At 34.0% G+C, this 21088-nt stretch overlaps 2 protein-coding genes and 1 pseudogene across 2 annotated transcripts in view; 2 read left to right on the top strand and 1 right to left on the bottom strand.

Moving 5' to 3' along the window:
• LOC133196996 (uncharacterized) overlaps window positions 1-21088 on the bottom strand; it is a 43688-nt gene that overhangs the window by 13711 nt on the left and 8889 nt on the right. The window lies entirely within an intron of this gene.
• On the top strand, window positions 2264-3474 carry LOC133196080 (uncharacterized; annotated as a pseudogene).
• Window positions 10145-20883, top strand: LOC133196079 (putative nuclease HARBI1). The gene is made up of 5 exons (XM_061332021.1): window positions 10145-10369; window positions 18011-18348; window positions 18471-18640; window positions 20454-20541; window positions 20664-20883. The coding sequence occupies exons 1-5, from the start codon at window positions 10145-10147 to the stop codon at window positions 20881-20883; spliced, it is 1041 nt and encodes a 346-aa protein (XP_061188005.1).

Below are 21088 nucleotides of genomic sequence, written 5' to 3'. Positions count from 1 at the left end.
TGATATTGTTGCCACGTGGGTAATCATTCGCCATCTCGGAGACACATTTATTATATGTTATTTATGTCTCTGGCCATCTCAACGGGGGCAAAAAGCTCATGATCGTAGGAGCAATATTAATGTAAATACCCGATTTTATTTTATCCTTCCTTTCTTTTATGCTTTTTTGAGGGGAAGGGGGGGGGGTTTACAAGTCCAGCTAGAATCACATCTTAGTGAAGTAAGCATTCTTTTTCCGCCAAAAATTACAATAACATTATTTTCATTTCTTAACTTTGAAACAAATCGAAGTAATTAAATAACGTCAATATAACCCATATTTTCAATTTGAAATGTGTCTAAATGGTTGCAACTTGAATTTGTTCGCCATGTTTACTATTACCTTCACTGCTGAAATTTATAACGCGGTAAATATGAAACATAAACTAAGGGCAAAGAAATATTTGATTCCATGCAAAAAATTCACATTATATTTCTTAGAAGTGCAGTGAAATCAATAGCATTATTGTAGGTTTATAGCTTTGTTATGTAAATACATGTAATGACCTCTGACCCTGGTCTGTCAACAATACGGTGAACACCCCCTGCAATGCTTGCGCCGTGCATTTCCCACGTGAACCATCAAAGAAAGCATTTTATTGTTTATATCTAAATTCAGCTCTAAAAATTTCTTTAACTTTCAAAAAAAGTGGGTGAAATATGTAAATTATTGTTATTGATCTTCAGTACGTTATATAGAAGGGACAGCCTGTTCTTCTAAATATGTAAAGGTTGTCATGGTAACTACGCTTTATAGGTATCAGCAGTGCTGAACTCTTTGTTGTTGTCATATTTTCAATGAATATCCGTAATTTCTTTTATTAAATTTGTTTGGAAAGGTGAAATTTATGTAAGCTCCGGCGTGATTCTAACTCATGACTTGATTTATAGCTAACTGATGGTCAAAGCCATTCTGAGCTACGCCGTTACGCAACAATTTTGCAAAAAAAAAAAGCAAAACAAAACAACCCACCCCCCCCCCCCCAATTATATTCACATTCATTGTTTATCTCAAAAGTACCTTACAATATCAATGTGTCGATGTATCTATTTTGTAAATATGCACATGGGTGCATTCATAACAATGTCAACCCGTGCACGCACGGGTCAAAGTCTAGTATATTATAAACAAGGGGCCTAAGGGCCTTAACGGTCACCTGAGTACAATTCAACAATTTAAAGGATTCATGGAGTATAAAATAAATTAGTTTAATATCTAATCTGCCCCCATTTAACACTATCACCATGCAGACTACTAAAAAAACTCTCTATTTTTAATCCCATATTATTACCTCTCACATTGGCCTTTCAGTCTTTAAGAACATATAATAAGTTATTTTTGTTTAAATTTTATTTATCTATTATTTACAAGTCTACCTGATCATTAAAACTGTGAAAGTACTTTTTTACAATAAAATTCTCGCGTAATCTCTTATTAGTCCCCTACCGGTGAAACCGGAGGGGACTATAGGTTTCCTCTGAGTCTGTCCGTCTGTCTGTCAGTCTGTCCCACTTGGTTTTCCGCACTTTTTTCATAAACGCTTGCAGATATTGAGCTGATTTTTGGTACGTGAGTGTATCTTGATGAGTTACTGATCAAGTTTGCATTTCGTTCCACTTCATTGAATTTTGACGGAATTACGATCTTTTCAATTTTTAAGGGTTTTCCGCATTGCAGATATTGAGCTGATTTTTGGTATGTGACTTTACCTTGATTAGTTACAGATTAAGTTTGCATTTCTTTCCGTTTCAGTGATTTTTGACGGAATTATGGCATTTTCAATTTTTAACGGGAACCAGATTACACTTGCCGGTAGGGGACTAGTATTGCTAATGCAATACTCTCAGAATGCTTGTTCTATTAGCCTTTCAAATACTGGTGCACACCAACAAAATTTACCCCAGATGCGACTGATTTAAGCAAATCGGTGGCACTTAAAAATAAAATGGAACTATGAAAAGGAAGAAAAATGTCTAACAAATTAATTCGTGTATGCATATTCCATATTTTATTAAGCTATCGATAAGTAATCTTACAAAGTTAAAGAGAGCTAGGTAAGGCGGATAACGAGAAAAGTGTTGCAAGCATTCTGTCTTATATATATATATATATATATATATATATATATATATATATATATATATATACAAGTTGGGGTGTGGCAGTAGTGAAGATCGATTGGATAAAGTTTTCGCAGTTCTATAGGTGAAAGTCATGCTAGGCATGTTGCTTTGTCTGCATTGGGTTGCATTAAGGTTTTTTAAAGTCATTCGAAGTTTCGCTGCCTTAAGTGCAATAGCTAGACTTACTAATGTCGAAGCAAAAGGAGTTTTAGCTGATTATAGGCAACCCTCAGACGAAGAGTCCTTGCTGAATGACATTCCCTCTCCAATCCATAAAGATTCTACACTTAATTTGGACACCTTTGCCGTTATTTATGAGACAGAGAAAGCCACGTCAGACCTGGCCGACACCTTTAACCTCTTCAAGACTTACCTAGACTCAAAGCTTAACAGTCTTAAGGAAGAACTTTCTGTTGGTAACGATTTTGAAAATTTGGCTAAAAAACTATAGAAAGACGTTTCTTTCTGTTTCTTTTAAACATGAGGGAAAACAAACTTCAGTTCGAATTCAATTCCGAAATTCTGAATGATTTATCTAAAGTACAGAAACGCCTTCAGTAAAAGATTCTGCATCGTCTTCCATAATAATCTGTTATTACCAAAATTAACAAAAGAAACAAGCTCATTCGTATAGCTGATAAATCACCAGCGGGTTGGTCGACTGTGAGAGAATATGAAAGTGACGACCTCACCTCCAATTTGGACGACGAAAAGCGTACGTAAGCGTCAAGCGGAGAATAGAGCGCTCCGGGTACTCGGGGAGAAACGAAGATTCAAGCCTTCTTCTAACAGGAATGCATATGCTACGATTTCTGCTCCTCCTGACCGTAGGCCTCCTCCTCAACAGCACCTTTTCCGTTTCTCAAGGCGTCGTGAAGCATCTCCTTACGACATCGAAAATACGGACACTGGAAGTCACAGTGCACAGCAACTCACAAAACCAAGCACCAAAACTCAGAGCACAAGCAATGCAATAACCCAATAAATCATTTAAGAAGTATTGAATTTTTCTTGAAATTCAATTTTGAACAAGCAAATTGATTTATATTTTAATCAAGTAGATTATTTTGACAAATTACATGTACCTGTCAATGGCAAAGGTGTTAAAGGAAATTTAGTTAAGCATGTTGAATACTGAAAAGTATAGGTGTCAGTGACTTTGTTATTGATACCATTAATAACGGTTATGTAGTTCCTTTCCAGATTGTTCCGCCTTCAATGAAGTTCAAGAATAATAAGTCAGCTCTTCAAAGTGTTGAGTTTATAAATGATTCAATTTCAGATCTGTTAGAAACCGGCTATGTTGACTGAGAAAGTTCCTTTTCAGCCGTTTGTAGTTAGCCCACTCAGCGTTGCCGTTAAAAAAGGGTCGGGTAAAAGAGTCTTATTTAAGATTTGAGCGCATTGAATAAATTTGTAGATAAAAAGAAAGTAAAGTTTGAAGACTGGAAGGTGGCCATGATTTTTTTCAGAAAAGGTTGTTTTCTTTTTAAATTCGATTTAAAATCAGATTTCCATCATACTGATTTATGTAGAAAACAACTGACATATTTTTTCTTTTTCTTGGAATGACCAGTTTTACTGTTTTAACGTTTGGATTGACTTTATATTTTTACCAAGTGCCTCAGACCCTTGGTGAAACATTGGAGAAACCATGGTATTGACATTGTTCTCTATCTTGATGACGGACTTGGTTTTGGTTATGATTATGAAATCTGTCTGAAAGCTTCAAATTTTGTTCGTAATTCTCTTGTTCAAGAACGTTTACCAATCAATGTTGAAAAGTCAATATTTCAGCCCAAACAGTTTATGGAGTTTCTTGGCTTGATATGGGATTCCAACACATTATCTTTGAGTATACTGGAAAGGAGGATTGTGGATGCTTCGAATTCTTTGAAATTCCTAATGAATCTTTTTCCTTTGTTTACAGTTAGAGAACTTGCAACACTGCGGGTCAAGTTATTTCAATGTCACATGTGTATGGTAATGTTTGTAGTTTGACGACGACGTATTTATTTAGCAGTAGAGAGCCGATCACATCGGGACTGGTTTATAATTTTCGAATTTACAGACAGTATTAGAACAGAATTGAAATTTTGGTCAAAGAATTTGGTTAAGCTGAATCTTAGGCGTTAAATACAAGAATCTTTGCCTTTTACTATAGCGTTTTCAGATGAAAGCAATGTTGCCGCTGGTGATTACTGTAATCCAACTTTTATTCGCGTGCAAGAAATATTCGCGAGTTTCGCGAACTACTTTAACTCGCGAATATTAATCGCCGCGAACCATTTATTTTACTTTGTATTTGTATAGAATAATTCCTCAGTCGCGAAAATTAATCGTCGCGGATTGATTTCAAACTGACGAATCGCGAATAAAAGTTGACGCGAATAATAGTTGGTTTACAGTACACAGTTGAACGAAAATGTTTCCCATCATTTTCGGTCAGAAGCCGAATCTCCGATGAGTTCAACTTGGAGAGAGAGCTAAGAGCGATTCAATTAGCTTTGTCTTAATTTTTTTGTTTTAAATCCTAGGCGTTTAATACAAGAATCTTTGCCTTTTACTCTAGCGTTTTCAGGTGATAGCAATGTTGCCGCTGGTGATTACACAGTTGAACTGAACGAAAATGTTTTCCATCATGTTCGGTCAGAAGCCGAATCTCCGATGAGTTCAACTTGGAGAGAGAGCTAAGAGCGATTCAATTAGCTTTGTCTTCATTTCCCAGTAACCTAACATGCAAGTCTGTGCGGTGGCATACAGATAACCAAAACTGCTTAAGAATTGTCCAGAGAGGCAGCACACAGCCCCATTTAAAAGAACTAGCATTTAGTATGTTTTCAATATCTGCAGAATCTGGCATTTCTTTGAAAACAAGAATATCAGCAGTCTCGTTTAAAGTCATCATTTCGTAAGTTCTATGGTCGGTAGAATGACCTTGTCAGCAAATACAATCTTTAAGTCAAATGCTGACTGACTTTTTTCATACTAATTGTTAGGCCATTATTTACACACTGAATTGTCGACGGATTTTTCCGTTATTTTCCGATCATGACAAGGAGCACACGGCGGGTGTGACCGATCGGCAGGGGATGCTCATTCCTCCACTCCTGGCACTTGATCCCACCTCTGATGTCTTAGGGGTCCGTGTTTGCTCTGCTCCTATTTTGTAATGTTTAATGGACTTTTGCGGTCGAATACTGTTCGTTATCTCCACATATTTCATTAAAATAATTATTTAATTCAACAATGCATTATTATGAAAAATGGTTAGTACAAGTGGTCTTTTGGACAAGGCCATATATGTTTTTTATTTGGCGAGGTCCTGATATTTCAAACGACTTACATTAAGTAATTATTTAATTCAATGGAGCATTATTTTGAAAAATGGTAGTGTTAATGGTTTATAGGACAAGGCCATTTCATTTAATTTAACGAGGTCCTGATATTCAAATTATTTACATTAAGTAATTTTTTAATTCAACAGTTTTGCAGATATTTTGAAATCGGGCAAATGGTCTTTTACTTGGACTTGTGTGAATCCGCAGTTAAAGGAACTAGCCGACAAACTTTCTTCGGTGTGTGTAAAATCAAAGGCGGAAAAACAGTTCAGCTGCGTTAACAGATTCCGTAAGTTGTGTTCTAACTATCAGATTTCTCCACTTCCTGCTTCAGATTATAATATTTCATTGTACTTGGTCAAACATAGTGATACCTGTAATAAAGTAAATACTATCGATGAAGCTTTTTATGCTATTAGCTGGGCGCATAAACTATCTGGATATTCTAATCCGTGTTCCTTGGAATTCTCGCTAAGGAAAGATGTCACAGATCAATTGGTCATCGATCAAACAATAAAAGGAACCTACATCACCTGAAATTAATTCTTAAAAGCATACGTGTATTGTTCGGGAGCGAAACATGTAATTGTTTGATCTGATCGTTATATGAAAGGGAGTACAGTTTACAAATCAGGTACAGGTTGTGTTACATTTTTTTTGTACATGTCCTCTTATCACGAGAAGGTATTTAGAGAAAGCTAATATTACTCCTGATTCAGATGAGTTTATTTATCGTCCCATCAATTTTCGTAAAAAAATCTGGTGTTTATTCCTTAAAAGGACATAAAATTTTGTCACATACCCGAGCTATGGAAATTTTATTGTCTGCACTTGAATTTATTGGGCTAGATAAGCGCAAGGTTTGCATAGCCTCCGTGCAGGTGGTGCCACTGCAACCACTAATTCTGGCATATGTGACAGACTGTTCAAAAAACATGGTAGATGGCGATCTGATTCGGCTAAAGATGGATGTGTGAAAGAGAGTTTTCAACAGCAATTGTTTGTTACTAATGGTCTTGGAATTTAGGGGTATGGTTTTTTGATGTTGTTAAAATTACAATTTCAATCTTTTCTTTATCTTCGAAGTCTGTTGCACTCGTGCATGCGAGCTTATCCTATATATTGGAGTTTGAGTTTTTATTTTATAGATAATTTATGTTCGTTTGTACTGGTGAATTTAGAACGTATTAAATATAAAAAGTTACGGTAAACACGTTGTTTTGGAGGAGTGGCAGTATCGAAGATCGATTAGATGAAGTTTTCGCGGTTCTATAGGTGAAAATCATGCTAGGCATGTAGCTTTGTCTGTATTGGGTTGCATTAAGAGGATTTTTTAGTCATTCAAAGTTTCGCTGCCTTATGTGCAACAGATTCCCCCACCCCAACCCAAGTATATTTGTATATGATTTTTCATGAATTTGTTCAATAAAATATCGTTTCTTTTTGTAGAATGGAATCAATAATGTCCTCGATCATGAAGAGTTTTGTTTATATAAAGTTTAATTTGTTGTATTAATTCCCAACTTTAAAAGCTGTTGCACTCGCACATGCGAGCCTATCTTTTATATTGGTTTTTGAGTTTTTATTTTATAAATAATTTATGTTCGTTTGAACTGGTGAATTTAGAACATAAATCTCAGTCGAAAATGATATATTTAGAAACAGCTTATTGAGACAAAAGGATTACATTATTGATAACATATAGTGCATATTAGAATACAGAAATAGAAAAAAAGGTATGTCGATCCCAGATTTAAAAAGAAATAAATGGAAAGGGAGGAGGGGCAGCCCGCAAGTGCCCGTGGCACCAATTATATTTTGTTATTTTAAGAATGTCAAAATGCAGGGAACATACCGTAACACTTTTGACACTTCGATAATCATTAAAACATGCTTTGTAAACACTGGGCATTTTGATAGCCGGGGCAATCAAGAATTGAACAAATAGTCTTTAACAATATGACAGGCACCTGACGTGCGGATGTGTGCGTTTAAACCTCCTCCCAATTTACTTTAATATTCAAAATAATATCGTGCCGGCATTTTTTAATGCTTATTAAAACTAAATAGGGACTTTACAGACCAATTTATGAATGCAATTGACGTAGATCACACAATTTTGAGAAATTATTGGCTCTGAATTTATTTCATATAAAGACACTATCCACATGTCAGGTGCCTGTGAACAATACATCATGAACATCTATGTCTAACACAGCCATTTGATGTTACTTTTTACGTAAGTAAAAAAAGGGTTTTGGAGTTAAATCACACAATTTTGAGAAATTATTGGCTCTGAATTTATTTCATATAAAGACACTATCCACATGTCAGGTGCCTGTGAACAATACATCATGAACATCTATGTCTAACACAGCCATTTGATGTTACTTTTTACGTAAGTAAAAAAAGGGTTTTGGAGTTAAATCACACAATTTTGAGAAATTATTGGCTCTGAATTTATTTCATATAAAGACACTATCCACATGTCAGGTGCCTGTGAACAATACATCATGAACATCTGTGTCTAACACAGCCATTTGATGTTACTTTTTACGTAAGTAAAAAAAGGGTTTTGGAGTTATAAATATGTCCCAGTGAATGAACCAAAGAAGGATAATTTTTGCCTCTGCTAACCTATTCAAAATTTTTTTTCAGAAAATGTTCCGAATATTCGACTATCGTTCGAATAATGCAATCAAATAATCGACTATATAAAATAATATTTTGACATTCCTAATTAATACTTTGAAAATCTTCTCTTCTGCCCCTGAGTATTAAGCAAACAGATTTAATGCAATAATATAAATGTTAATTTAAAAATGTAAGTAAATGTGCCTTTTCTGTGCTCCTGGGTATCTAGGAGGCAAACAGAGTACAAAATTGTTGTAAGTAAAACAAATGAGAGTTACTCCCCTTGGCTAAATTGTGTTAAATCAAGAAATCCTTGTGTATAATTTATGATGGAATGAGAATACAAAAAGAATGTTATATATAGAAAAAAAATAAAATTGAATGTTTGGTTTAAAGGAGCAAAGCATGCTCAAAGTCGGATTCTTGCCAGGAAAGCAGTATAAAAGATTGAATTAAAGATTATCTATATAGCCAAAAGGCCAACTCTTCTTAGTTACTTGTATATTGTAGTATTCTGTTGGACAATTGACATCTTATATTGTCAGGTAAATTCATGGCGATCAGAATTTAGTTGACAAGAGACTGCAAAAAGTTGTTTAAATTAAACATTATCAAAGTGAGCAGTTGTAACTACGGTACATGTTGAAGTGGCAAATAGCCATGTTGTATACTTAGCCATGTTGAGAGTGCTGGTATGTAACACTGAAGCACTAGGCAAGTGACAAAAACATATATTAATATATTGAATACCTTATACACTAGGCAAGTGTTCATTATACATTATACATATATTGGATATTTTTCATTCATTATCATCCCCGTAAAACTTGAGAAAACCAAGTGCGATCCCAAGAAGATCACTCGGGTCTCGCACGTTATAATAAGCAAGGGTATTTTTACCAGATTTTTGAAATTCTTGGTCAACATAGCTTCATCTATCAGTTATTTTTGTTTTATACTTGTATGGATCATTTACAGTGTGTATTATACTCAGATGACCGTTAAGGCCCTTGGGCCTCTTGTTTATTGACAGTCCGAAATATTAAACCAGTCCGAATTATGAAGCTTTCCCGTACGTAACTGTACAAGAATATGTTGTATGATTATTTCCCTTATGACCTTATTTCCCTTTTGACCTGCATTTCAAATATTCTATTTTTGGTGATATCTTATAGGGTTTTCATATGTCATATATGCATGACCTGCGACAAGACTTTCAAGTATTTTTAACATCATGGCCTTCACCTTTCAATTTAGTTTATTTTTTTTTAGAATAACCTCAGTAAAATATTTTGAACGAGAAAGGACTTTAACGTTACCTTGACTAGCACCATGGTTTTAGATCTCGTGACTTTGACCTTGACGTTTGAATTATTTTTCAAAAATAAAACTTCGGTGATAATTTTTGAGTGAGAAGAGAGGGGGCTTTAAATATTTCACCTGTAAAGAAACGTTCCCGAATATACTGTGATTTTTTACCTCATGACTCTGATGTTAAAGTTTTATTTCTTTTTAAAAAAAACTTAAATTTTTTCGTACCTTTTGAACTTGAAGAGACATGGCCTTCATATTTTAACATGTGTATTATCTGCCACAAGACTTGAATCTACTAACATCATGTCCTTGACACTGAAGTTTACTTTGGCTTTAAATTTTGCACCATAATAGACAGAACTTAATTTCATATTATTTGTCCAAATGTGCATACTTCTGAACAGACTTTTCCAAATGTACTATGATTTTAAACCTCGATCATTGTCTAGATTTCAAAGTTTGGCTTTTAAAAAACTCTAATTTTGGCCCTAACTTCTACTTCAGGCTTGAGTTTTACTAACATATCTTAAGATAAGATTCTGTCGTAACCTTAAGTAACGATAAATGTCTGTTTTACTAAACTTCGTATCTTAAGTTACGTCTAAAATTTCATCGTAACTTACGCCAGCATAGGGGCTACTTTAAATTAAGATTTTTTGTATCGTAAGTTACGCACTTGTAAAAAAAGCAAAATGGCGTACATTATCATGAGGGAAATTTTACAAGAAAACGACAAACCTTTACGAAGGGAGCGGGTTTTCCGAGACAGAAGCCAAGTGCTTGACACTATGTCCGACTATGAGCTAATTGAGAGGTATCGCTTCCCTTCCAACGTTATCCTCACGCTTGTTGATGCAGTCAAGAAGGACATAGAACCCAAAACCTGCAGATCATATGCCATACCGGCCCATATTCAGGTATTTTAAAACTTGTTTAAGCTGTTGAAGTCATTTTTAGTATCAATCGGATGTTTCTTATACATTATAAAAGACAGGCTATGCACAGTTACATTTATAAAATCCGGAGGGAAGTCGGAACTGAAGCAACGCTAATTTCAAGAGCTATTTGCCTAATTTAAAATATGCACAAATGTTAGCAATTTTAACAATAAACTGAAAATAAATGAATAAATGAGAGACAGGCATAAATCTAGCGAGGGTCTTTGGTAACATGCGGGGTGGGGGCAAAGTAACAAAAAAATATAGGACTCGGAATATTTTTGGACCAAAAAAAGGTAAAAATTTGTCACTTTCCTAAGCCAATATTTTCTTTTTACACAATACTCTGCTTACAAGCACCATCATTTGAGGTATCCTGTGTTTTAAAGGGTGTGATTGGGTACTAGGACACTACGTACATAACTAAAAATCACAGGTATCCTCCCCCTTCTAGATCTAGGCATGGGTAGAATTTATGCCTGTTTCTCATTTATTTTTATATTGTCATGTTGTAAATTTTGAATTTACCGGGTGGCATAAATACCAAATTCACAACATGACAACTAATTGTATTTTGCACTGACTTAACATGACAACATAATCCAAGCTTAACATCAAAGCTTGTCCGATTGTTCGCTTTATGATAGGACAAGTCCATACACACAAAAACACTGACTTGTTCGACAGGAAAAGTTCCTTTTTTCATCATTATGGAAATGTTTGAATTATAAAAAAAATATATCACAAAATCAATTGGAGCACTGTTAATCAAATTATGCGTAAAATTTCCCATCTTAACAGACTGAATGATCATAGAAATTATCATGACAAAGACAAAAAAAATCAAAACAAAACAAGCAGAAAAACAAAACAAAAAGGGGGCGGGGTGTTTGAGTACGAACTCGGTAAGATTTTATTGTCGTAATTAAACCTTCATAACTTAAGTACAGTTCCACGTAACAATCAGGCAGCCTATATATAAAAGGTGATACATGGGGGTTCTCAGAAATTAATGATTTTTCACTCACAGTTTTTTCTTGGTCTATAAGCCGTGTATGTGGAAGGAAAAATATTTTGGGTCATTGTTACTATGGAAACCTTGACAAAGAAATTTCCCTAGCAACCGCCCAATTTTTCTTTCTAGATTGACGAAATTTCACTCATTTTGAAGGCTTTATACGAAACGTATATAAAGTGATTTTTTCTCTTATTTAGTGCAGTAAGAAAGATACATTTTTAAAGTGTTCTGTCAACATAATAAAAAGAAATTACATTCTCGAATATATTTGCTATAGACACAGGTAAAGATACATGTTTCCCATTTTTTGCTGATTCAGCATTTTGCTTGATTTTAGCAAAAATCAAGTCGATATTATTCATTTCACCATCTTAATACAACTGTTTCATCTATTTCGTGTAAAACCACTGGAAAGCTTCTCTTAGAAATTGAAATAAAAAGTTTTGCAAATTTGAGAATTCCTATCTGTTGCTAACCAACAAATATGGATGGTTTGATTAATTAAAAAAGGAGAAAATGAAAAGCATTGCAAGAAAAATCGAATAAATTCTAATCATTGAGTACCAAAAACAAATTTTAAAATAGTAAAATATACAGTATTCTTCCTTGTATACTAAAGATTATTTTACAATAAGCTATCTCCATAGCAACAGCAAATTTTCCTTGGCAACGAAGCATTGAAATTTATTTATAGGACATATTCATTTAATTTTTTAAAAAGATTATCTGATTCTTATTGTTGAATTGCTATTGCCCAGAATCGACATTGTCAAACTGGTTTTTCAAAGGTATTTTTGAGTTAATTCATCCATAGGAACAGAACTTGTCTACATAGCAACAAATGTATTTTATAAAGAATCAGTATGTAGCAATTCCTCAACAAAAATCTTTGTCTTTAAAGGATGTTTACTAGGCAAAAACATTCTACTAATGGGAATGAATATTACTTACTTGACTTATGACTGTGGTATTTTTTTCACTTTGAAATAGTAAATCAATAACCTATTTTTCATGCTAGTGGCTTATTGAGACTCTAGAGTCTTAAAATTTCTTGCAAATTCCTGAAAATTTTGCATCATGACTAATATGTGCAACGAAAACTGGATAGTTTTACTTCTGATAAGTTTAAAAAAAACAGTAATCTCGTAATAAAAAAAAATAGATTTTTGATAAGGTCTACTTGTGACAATGCAGACCTGATGAGGTATTGGTTGACCGAGGCTGAAGGCTGAGGTTAATCAGTTCCCGACAAAGTCCGTATAGTAACAAGTAGACCTAGACAAGTAGACCTAACAAGTAGAAGTCAATAACTGTATTTTAAAGTATCAGGATTTTTTTTTTTTTTTTTTTTTTTTTTTTTTTTTTTTTTTTTACATTTTTCACAATCCACCTATTTTCTTCATCAAATATATATTAACGCCCATAATATACTTAGTATTTTGTTTTGCAGCAAGATATCATAATTATTTTTCAACAGCTTAAACTGTTTAACAAAGGTGGAAAATAGTATATTAAAACTATAAATATTCAAACCATTTACTTATAAGGAGTTCAGACGGTTCGGTACTGGAGTCTGTGTGCAATTTGACTGGCAGATAAAAATGTAAGCAAAGCTATCAAGATTGGCTTAGACAGAAAACCTAAATAAACAAACTCTTTGTAGCGAGACTTCTGTCTCCTAAATTACAAGATAAAAAAACTTATTTTGATGAAATTACTACATATGTAATAAGTTATAATGAGATACTAACTCATGAACAAGATAACTAATTTATTATTAAAAAAAATGACTAACTCGTTGAAACGTTTTAACAAGATAACAAACTCGTTGTAACGAGACTACTAACTCCTGGAGAATGAGATTAAAAAATTATTATAATATGAAACCAACTCGTTATAAAAGCAAGATAGGAAATTCATTTTATTGGGGTAACTAATCCATTATTTAAGGAATGAATTTAATAGCTACTCCAGTTATACTGTACGGTATAACCTGCGTTGGGACAGTTTTCGCTTTATAAACCGTGAAGCGGTTAATAAAAAAAGCGTAAACTGTTCCAACCCAGGTTATACCAGTGTAACCTGGGCAGCTATTAATAATTCATTTCTGATAATTTAATTTTCCAATTAAGACAATTTTCCTTAAGAAATGCCTTCAAATTAAGCATATTTTAAAAGTACATCAAGCCAAATAATACGTTTTTGGCGTAGGTCATTGTGACGTAGGCAACATATGTTATACGGTATAAACTACATCTTTTATTCTATCAAATGACGTGTTACAACCAGAATTAAATTATTACGAGATAACTAACTCTCGATTTTTATTATTTACTAGTCTAGTTATGACAGGATATTTTCATGTAATAACTAAAAAATATTTTTGATATAACGAGCTTAATGAAAAAATAAAAGAAATACACAGAAAAATAGTGTCACTCTTGTTTCATGAAATAAACAATTAAAGTTTGTGCTTTAACTATAATCTAAGCTTGTTTTATATCTCCAAGTTGGTTCAATACGCAAGAGATGTTCTAGGTACGAATAATTTCTAAAAGGAGGCAAGCTACTGACAAACAAGTTGATGAAATAAGAATATCAACAGTCTTGTTTATAGTCATAATTTCGCAAGTTCTATGGTCGATACAATGACTTTGTCAGCAAATGCAATCTATCTTTGAATTGTATGCTGACTGAACCCATTCATAGTAATTTTTTATTGATTATATCCTTAATATTCCTTTGTATAAATATGATCTCCTGTTATGGCGCCTCTATTCTCCTGGGTGGTCATGATTTGAAAAAAAATTAAATTAACATTAACTGAGGATGCTTTTATATTTTTATGACCAATCATGGCTTTGTTGGTCTTGTGAATAATTTAAGATTTTCCCTTTGTCTTCATATTTAAAACTTTGATCGCCCATTGTGGCCCCGCCCTACCCCCGGGGTTATGATTTGAACAAGATTTGTTTTTTTAAATGATGCCATTAATTTTTCACAAAATCATCATAATATCCCTTTGGAAGAAGGTGTGTCCCTTCAACTGAACAAACTTGAATCCCCTTTACTCAAGGGTACTTTGTGGCTAGTTTGGTTGAAATTGGCCCAGTGGTTCTCGAGAGGTAGATGAAAACGTGAAAAGTTTACAATTACAACGACGACAGACGTCGGACTCTTTTTGATCAGAAAAGCTCACTTGAGCCTTCGCTCAGGTTAGCTAAAATTCCTTAGCATGACAAATTTCGAATTGGTTCCCCCAAGAAAAAGGATGATCGTTGTTGATTCTGAGGTCACAATGTCAAAGTCAAGGGTAAAAGAAAAATAACCCAGACAAGAATTTTTTTTCCTTTCCAGCCAGTGATCTTGAGCTTGGAGGAATGATCTTTATTAAATATGAGGACACACCCTCGGATCATTAGCAAGCTCTGTTTCAAGTAAAGCTACAAGTGAAACACCATTACAAAGTTGGACAAGCATTTAATATGTTTTCGTCAGTGACCTTGAACTTGCCAAAACCTACATGGGTCAGGGTCATGAATTACCCACGGTCAAAAGCATTCTCTGTACAATGTATAAGCCTATTAACTCTCAATTACAAAGTTAAAGGACAAACCAGAATTTTATACTTTCTGTAAGTGAACTTGAACTTGCGCGCAAAAATGGGTTTGGGTTAAGGTCGGCTTTACTCTTAGGTCAAAAGCAATCTTTGTACCAAGTATGAGCTTCCAGTAATTCTCCATTATATAGTTTTTCTGCCAGTGAATACGTACTTTCTGGAATGACCTAGGGTCAAGGTCAACAAACACTCTTTGATCATCAGCAAATTTTATTCCATGTATGAGCTTCCAGAGATTCGCCGTTACAAAATCACTTATTACCCAGATACTTATAAAAATTTTCACCAAATGACTTTGAACTAATCAAAATGGCTTTGGGTCAAGGTCTTAACACACTTAGGTCAACAAAGCTATTACTGTACTAAGTATGAGCATCCAATGATTCCCCGTTACAAAGTTTTGGACCGGGCAACAACTTTTATACACCTTTTTTTGCCAGTGACCTTGAACATGCTGGCATGACCTTGTGTCAAGGGCATGGCACTTCCTTGGGTCATAAGCAATCTCTGTACAAAGTATGAGCTTCCAGTGTTTTTCAAGTTATAGCGAGAAGATTGCATGGACGGAAGGACACACAGTAAAGGGATTTCTGTATAACACACACCCCAACCCCCCAACTCCCCAAGCCCCAAACTTTGTTTATGTGGGATATTTGAATATTTATTACAATTTCAATAGCATAGGAAGATTCAACAAAAAAGTAGAAGAGCCAGTCAGACTGCGCAAATTCAGTTGTACTGCAAAAATATAATATAAATATTTTAAAAAAATTTCATGAATACATGTTTGTGCTAAATATTACTTTCCTTGCCTTGTTGCTAAGGAAAATTTTCTGTTGCCATGGGAGATGGAAATTTTTTTTAATTGCATTTAGTTTACGCAGAAGAATATTGTATATATTCTTTTAAAATTTGTTTTTGGTATCCAATGATTACAATATAAACATTTATTTTTATTGACCTTTTGAATTCGGCCTACTCGTGCCCATGCGGACTTTGTCAGGAACTGATTAACCTCAGCCTTCGGCCTCGGTCAATCAATACCTCACCAGTTCTACATTTTCACAAGTAGACCTCATCAAAAGTCAATTTTTTTTATTAAAAGATTACTGTTTTTTAAAAACTTGTCAGAAGTTAGACTATCCAATTTTCGATGCAAATATTGGTCATGATGCAAAATTTTCAGGAATTTGCAAGAAATTTTAAGACTCTCAAGTCTCATTTGGCCACTGGCATGAAAAGTAGGTCATTGATTTACTATTTCAAAGTGAAATAAATACCACAGTCATAAGTCAAATAAATGATCTTTCATTCCCATAAGTAAAATGTTTTTGCCTAGTAAACATCCTTTAAAGACACAAATTTTGTTAAGGAATTGCTACATACTGATTCCTTATAAAATACATTTGTTGCTATGTAGACAAGTTCTGTTCCTATGGATGAATTAACTTTAAAAAATACTTTTTAAAAAACAGTTTGACAATGTTGATTCTGGGCAATAGCAATCCAACAATAAGAATCAGATAATCTTTTAAAAACTTAGATGAATATGTGCTATAAATAACTTTCAATGCTTCGTTGCCAAGGAAAATTTGCTGTTGCTATGGAGATAGCTTATTGTAAAATAATCTTTAGTATACAAGGAAGAATATTGAATATTTTATTAGTTTAAAATTTGTGTATTTGGTACTCAATGATTACAATTTATACGATTTTTCCTCCAATGTTTTACAATTATCCCTTTTTAATTAATGAAACCATCCATTTCTGTTGCTTAGCAACAGATAGGAATTTTCAAATTTGCAAAACTTTTTATTTCAAATTCTTAGAGAAGCTTTCCTGTAGTTTTACTTGAAATAGATGAAACAGTTGTATTAAGATGGTGAAATGAATAATATTGACTTGATTTTTGCTAAAATCAAGCGAAATGCTGAATCAGCAAAAAATGGGAAACATGTATCTTTACCTGTGTCTATAGCAAATATATTCGAGAATGTAATTTCTTTTTATTATGTTGACAGAACACTTTAAAAATGTATCTTTCTTATTACACTAGATAAAAGAAAAAATCACTTTATATACGTTTCGTATAAAGCCTTCAAAATGAGTGAAATTTCGTCAATCTAGAAAGAAAAATTGGGCGGTTGCTAGGGAAATTTCTTTGTCAAGGTTTCCATAGTAACAATGACCCAAAATATTTTTCCTTCCACATACACGGCTTATAGACCAAGAAAAACCTGTGAGTGAAAAATCATTAATTTCTGAATACCCTTTGTATCACCTCCTGCCTGATTGTTACGTGGACCTGTACTTAATACGTTTTATAAGTATTCCAGTCTGACAGTCTCGTAGAAAAGTTTAACAACTTTGAGCGATGTATCCTGATAAGAGAATTGTTACTTTATTTTCCTGCAACTGATTCAGGTGTAAAATTCTCTCTACCCCCCTTCTCTTAGACAACATGAAGCATATCAGGGTGTATGTTTGTTTGTGAAAAATGAATTATGTTATATTGTCTACATAAGCTAAGTAAAATATGTGCACAATATGAATATTGTGTTCGTCGTCCGACGTCCGCCTGTCTGTTTGTCCATTGTAAACTTTTCACATTTTGACTTCTGAACCACTGAGGAAATTTCAACCCCGGGGCTAGGATGGGGTGACAATCGGCGATCAAATTATACATAGGAATTTATATAGGGGAAATCTGCTGATTGAGAACAACAGGGCCAAAGTAATTCAGATTTTTTTTAAATCTTTAAAGTAACATAGAACCAAGTTTAGACAGAATTTTTAAGACATTATATAATTTGACCACCATTCAAATGACCTTGATAGTGACATACACAATATTCTGACGGGTTATGACCATAAATATAGGATTTGCAACTTTTTATTAAAGATGACAGTAGTTTTTCAAAATAAAAAAAATATATATATATATATACAGGATCTTTTATCATCAGAACTTTTTTAATTTCAGGTTCTAACATGTCTGCGTTTCCTAGCTAAAGGAGACTATTTATCAGAAACGACGGACATCCATGGCATTTCCAAAGCCTCAGGTTGTTTGATCATACATCGTGTAATCAACGCTATATGTAAAAATTTGAACAACATCCAATTCCCTTCAAGAAAAGAACAATTAACAAACATTAAAGCAGCATTTTACAAGATTGCTGGGTTTCCCAATGTCGTGGGTGCAATCGATGGCACTCAAATACCTATACAAGGCATGACTACAGATGACGAACATCTATATGTGTGCAGAAAGGGGTTTCACTCCATTAATGTTCAAGCAGTTGTTGACGCTGATTTAAGGTTTGCATAGCCATTGAAACTTTTTTTTTCAAATAAGTAACATAAAATGATAATTATTGGAATGTTTATACCTAAATTACATCAAAGAAAATACTTTATTTTTCCATACAATCAATTTTCAGATTCACTAATGCAGTATGCAAATTCCCCGGGTCAACCCATGACGCATATATACTACAAAATAGTTTCTTGCCAAACCTAATGGTGAGTCTTCAGAGCGGAGGATGGATCACTGGTGATTCGGGTTATCCCCTTAAAGAGTGGCTAATGACACCTATCAGAAAACCATCTGGTCACAAACCTCCATTTGCTTGTAATACCTTAGAACAATACATTGACAAAACCAAATTGGAACTATCATCTATTCCAATCAGGAAAATACACAACAATACTTCTAAACTAGAAAGAGAAGCACTTAATTCTCTAAGAAACAATAGCAATATTGTTATCAAAAAAGCGGACAAAAGCAACACAATTGTTATTATGGACAAAGACCTGTATATCTCAGAGGCGCTGCGCCAATTGCAATCCAAACATTACATGCAAGTTGAAAAACCCAATTTACACAACTTGCATAAAATCATACAAAATAAAATTACTGAAATGCACTCCAAGGGAACAATAGATAAGGAAACATATCGCTTTCTCTGTGATAACAAACCCTTGCTAAAATGCGGTCATCTATACTTGCTCCCTAAAATACACAAAGTCAAAGATAATGTCCGAGATGCCCTAATGAAAGGCCAATGCAGCATCAAACAGCTACCACCTGGTCGCCCAATTATTTCACAGTGTGATACGCCAACACGGAACATAGGCGCTTACTGTGATTATTTTCTCATTCCTATAGTACAAAAACAATCAACATATATTAAGGACACTACCGATTTTATCAACAAAATAGAAACCCTCAAACTTCCAGACGACGTGCTGCTGATTACATATGATGTAACTAGTATGTACACTAACATGGAATTTGACGAGCTCCTCTCCGCCGTCAATGAAGCATATCAAAGCGCTAACAAACCACAAAGAGAGATCCCTTATCCAAATGCTGAAGATCTAATCTTCCTTCTAAAGTGTGTCTTAGAAAACAATTACTTTGAATTCAATGGAAAATATTACAAACAAATTATAGGCTGTAGCATGGGTGCGATACCATCCCCTGAAATTTCAGATACAAGAATGTATCAAATCACAAATCATATTATGTCAAAATTCAAATTCGCCAACCAAGTTCTCTATCACGGTAGATATAGAGATGACGGTTTTATAGCCTTTAACGGCACAAAAAAGGAAATTCTAGAATTCTTCGATATCGGCAATACCTGCCACGATCACTTAAAATTCACCTTTGAAATCTCAGATGAAAGTATTAACTTTCTTGACACCACAATATACAAAGGCCTGAGATTCCAAGAGAATAAAGTGCTTGATATCCAATCATATGTAAAACCAACAAACAATTTTCAGTATTTACACAGAGAAAGCGCCCACAGTCCTTCAGTATTTAAAGGATTTATAAAAGGTGAATGCATCAGACATGCAAGAAATACAAGTGATTCATCTATCTTAACAACGATTCTAGCAAACTTTAAGACACACTTGTCCAAGAGAGGTTACTCTGATAAGGAAGTTGATCCTATTCTCACTGAAATGGGCAAAACAAACAGAAAAAAGTACTTGCATAAAAAATCTTGAAAGAAAAAAAGCGTCAACCAAATGTTATGATTACCAAATACAATCCATATATTAAGGATTTAAAAAAACGCATTCTCAAACACTGGAACATCTTGCAAACAGACACAATTTGCAAAGAGATATTTATTGATGAACCAATAATCGCCTACAGTAAACACAAAAACATAGGCGAAATAATAATCAAGTCACGCTTACAATAGCTTAAGACACATAAAAAAGGTGGGCTCCTGATGATGGCGGGCCTTAAGAGCAAAAATATCATATTTCTCTTTAAAAACCGCCGAAACACTCTATGCTTCCATAATAACATTTTTATTAAATAACTCATAAGTGGTCTAGAGTGTCGGGCCCTAGTAAATTTACAACAAGCTTGGTTGATTGATGTCCTTTTTCAAAACCTAGAGGTGGACAAGAGGAGCGCTACAACTCTGCTCACTGCCGTACCAGAAATGTCATTGAAAGAGCATTTGGTGTGCTGAAAGCTCGTTTCAGGTATTTTACTTTAATAACTTTTCACTCAAATTAGATAAGTTTTTGTTCATTATGAATAGAATTTTCTTCAAAGTAAAAATGTGTTTATTGAAAGGAAAAATCTGAAACTCATTTACTTACAGGTGTCTGCATAAAACTGGTGGGTGCTTGCCTTATAAACCAGACAAGTGCACCAAAATTATTGAATGTGCTATCAGGTTACACAACTTGGCTATAAATGAAAAGGTGCCACTCATGGTGGAAACTGAGGTAGGAGATGATGGCCAGCAACCTTTTGCTCCAGTTTTTCCAAACATTGTTGCAGCAGCAGTGCTGAGAGAGAGACTTGTACAAAGATTTTGAAGAGGTATTTCAGTTCCAAGTTGCTAGACAGCAGACTTTATTAAGATGATAAGGGTTAGATTAATATGCATGTATATGTACGATATAGACTTAAACAAAATAAATAAAATGATAACAGCAACAAGTTTTTCAAACACTTATCGGATGACAACCTGTAATTCTATCTGATTTCTTTGACACACACAACTGGAGTGGATAAAATGAT

This window comes from Saccostrea echinata, unplaced genomic scaffold (genome assembly GCF_033153115.1).
Source record: "Saccostrea echinata isolate AGI-Se365-2 ecotype Australia unplaced genomic scaffold, CSIRO_AGI_Sech_v1 ptg000030l, whole genome shotgun sequence".
NCBI lineage: Eukaryota > Metazoa > Mollusca > Bivalvia > Ostreida > Ostreidae > Saccostrea > Saccostrea echinata.
The sequence above is the reverse complement of the archived record's forward strand: the minus strand, read 5'-3'. Positions and strand labels throughout refer to the sequence as shown.

Bases quoted from the DNA above. Each gene is read 5' to 3' on its own strand.
- LOC133196079 (XM_061332021.1), top strand. From the start codon at position 10,145: ATGGCGTACATTATCATGAGGGAAATTTTACAAGAAAACGACAAACCT. The intron at 18,641-20,453 runs GTCACAAACCTC...CAAAACCTAGAG, and splicing joins ACCTATCAGAAAACCATCTG to GTGGACAAGAGGAGCGCTAC. The intron at 20,542-20,663 runs GTATTTTACTTT...ATTTACTTACAG, and splicing joins GTGCTGAAAGCTCGTTTCAG to GTGTCTGCATAAAACTGGTG.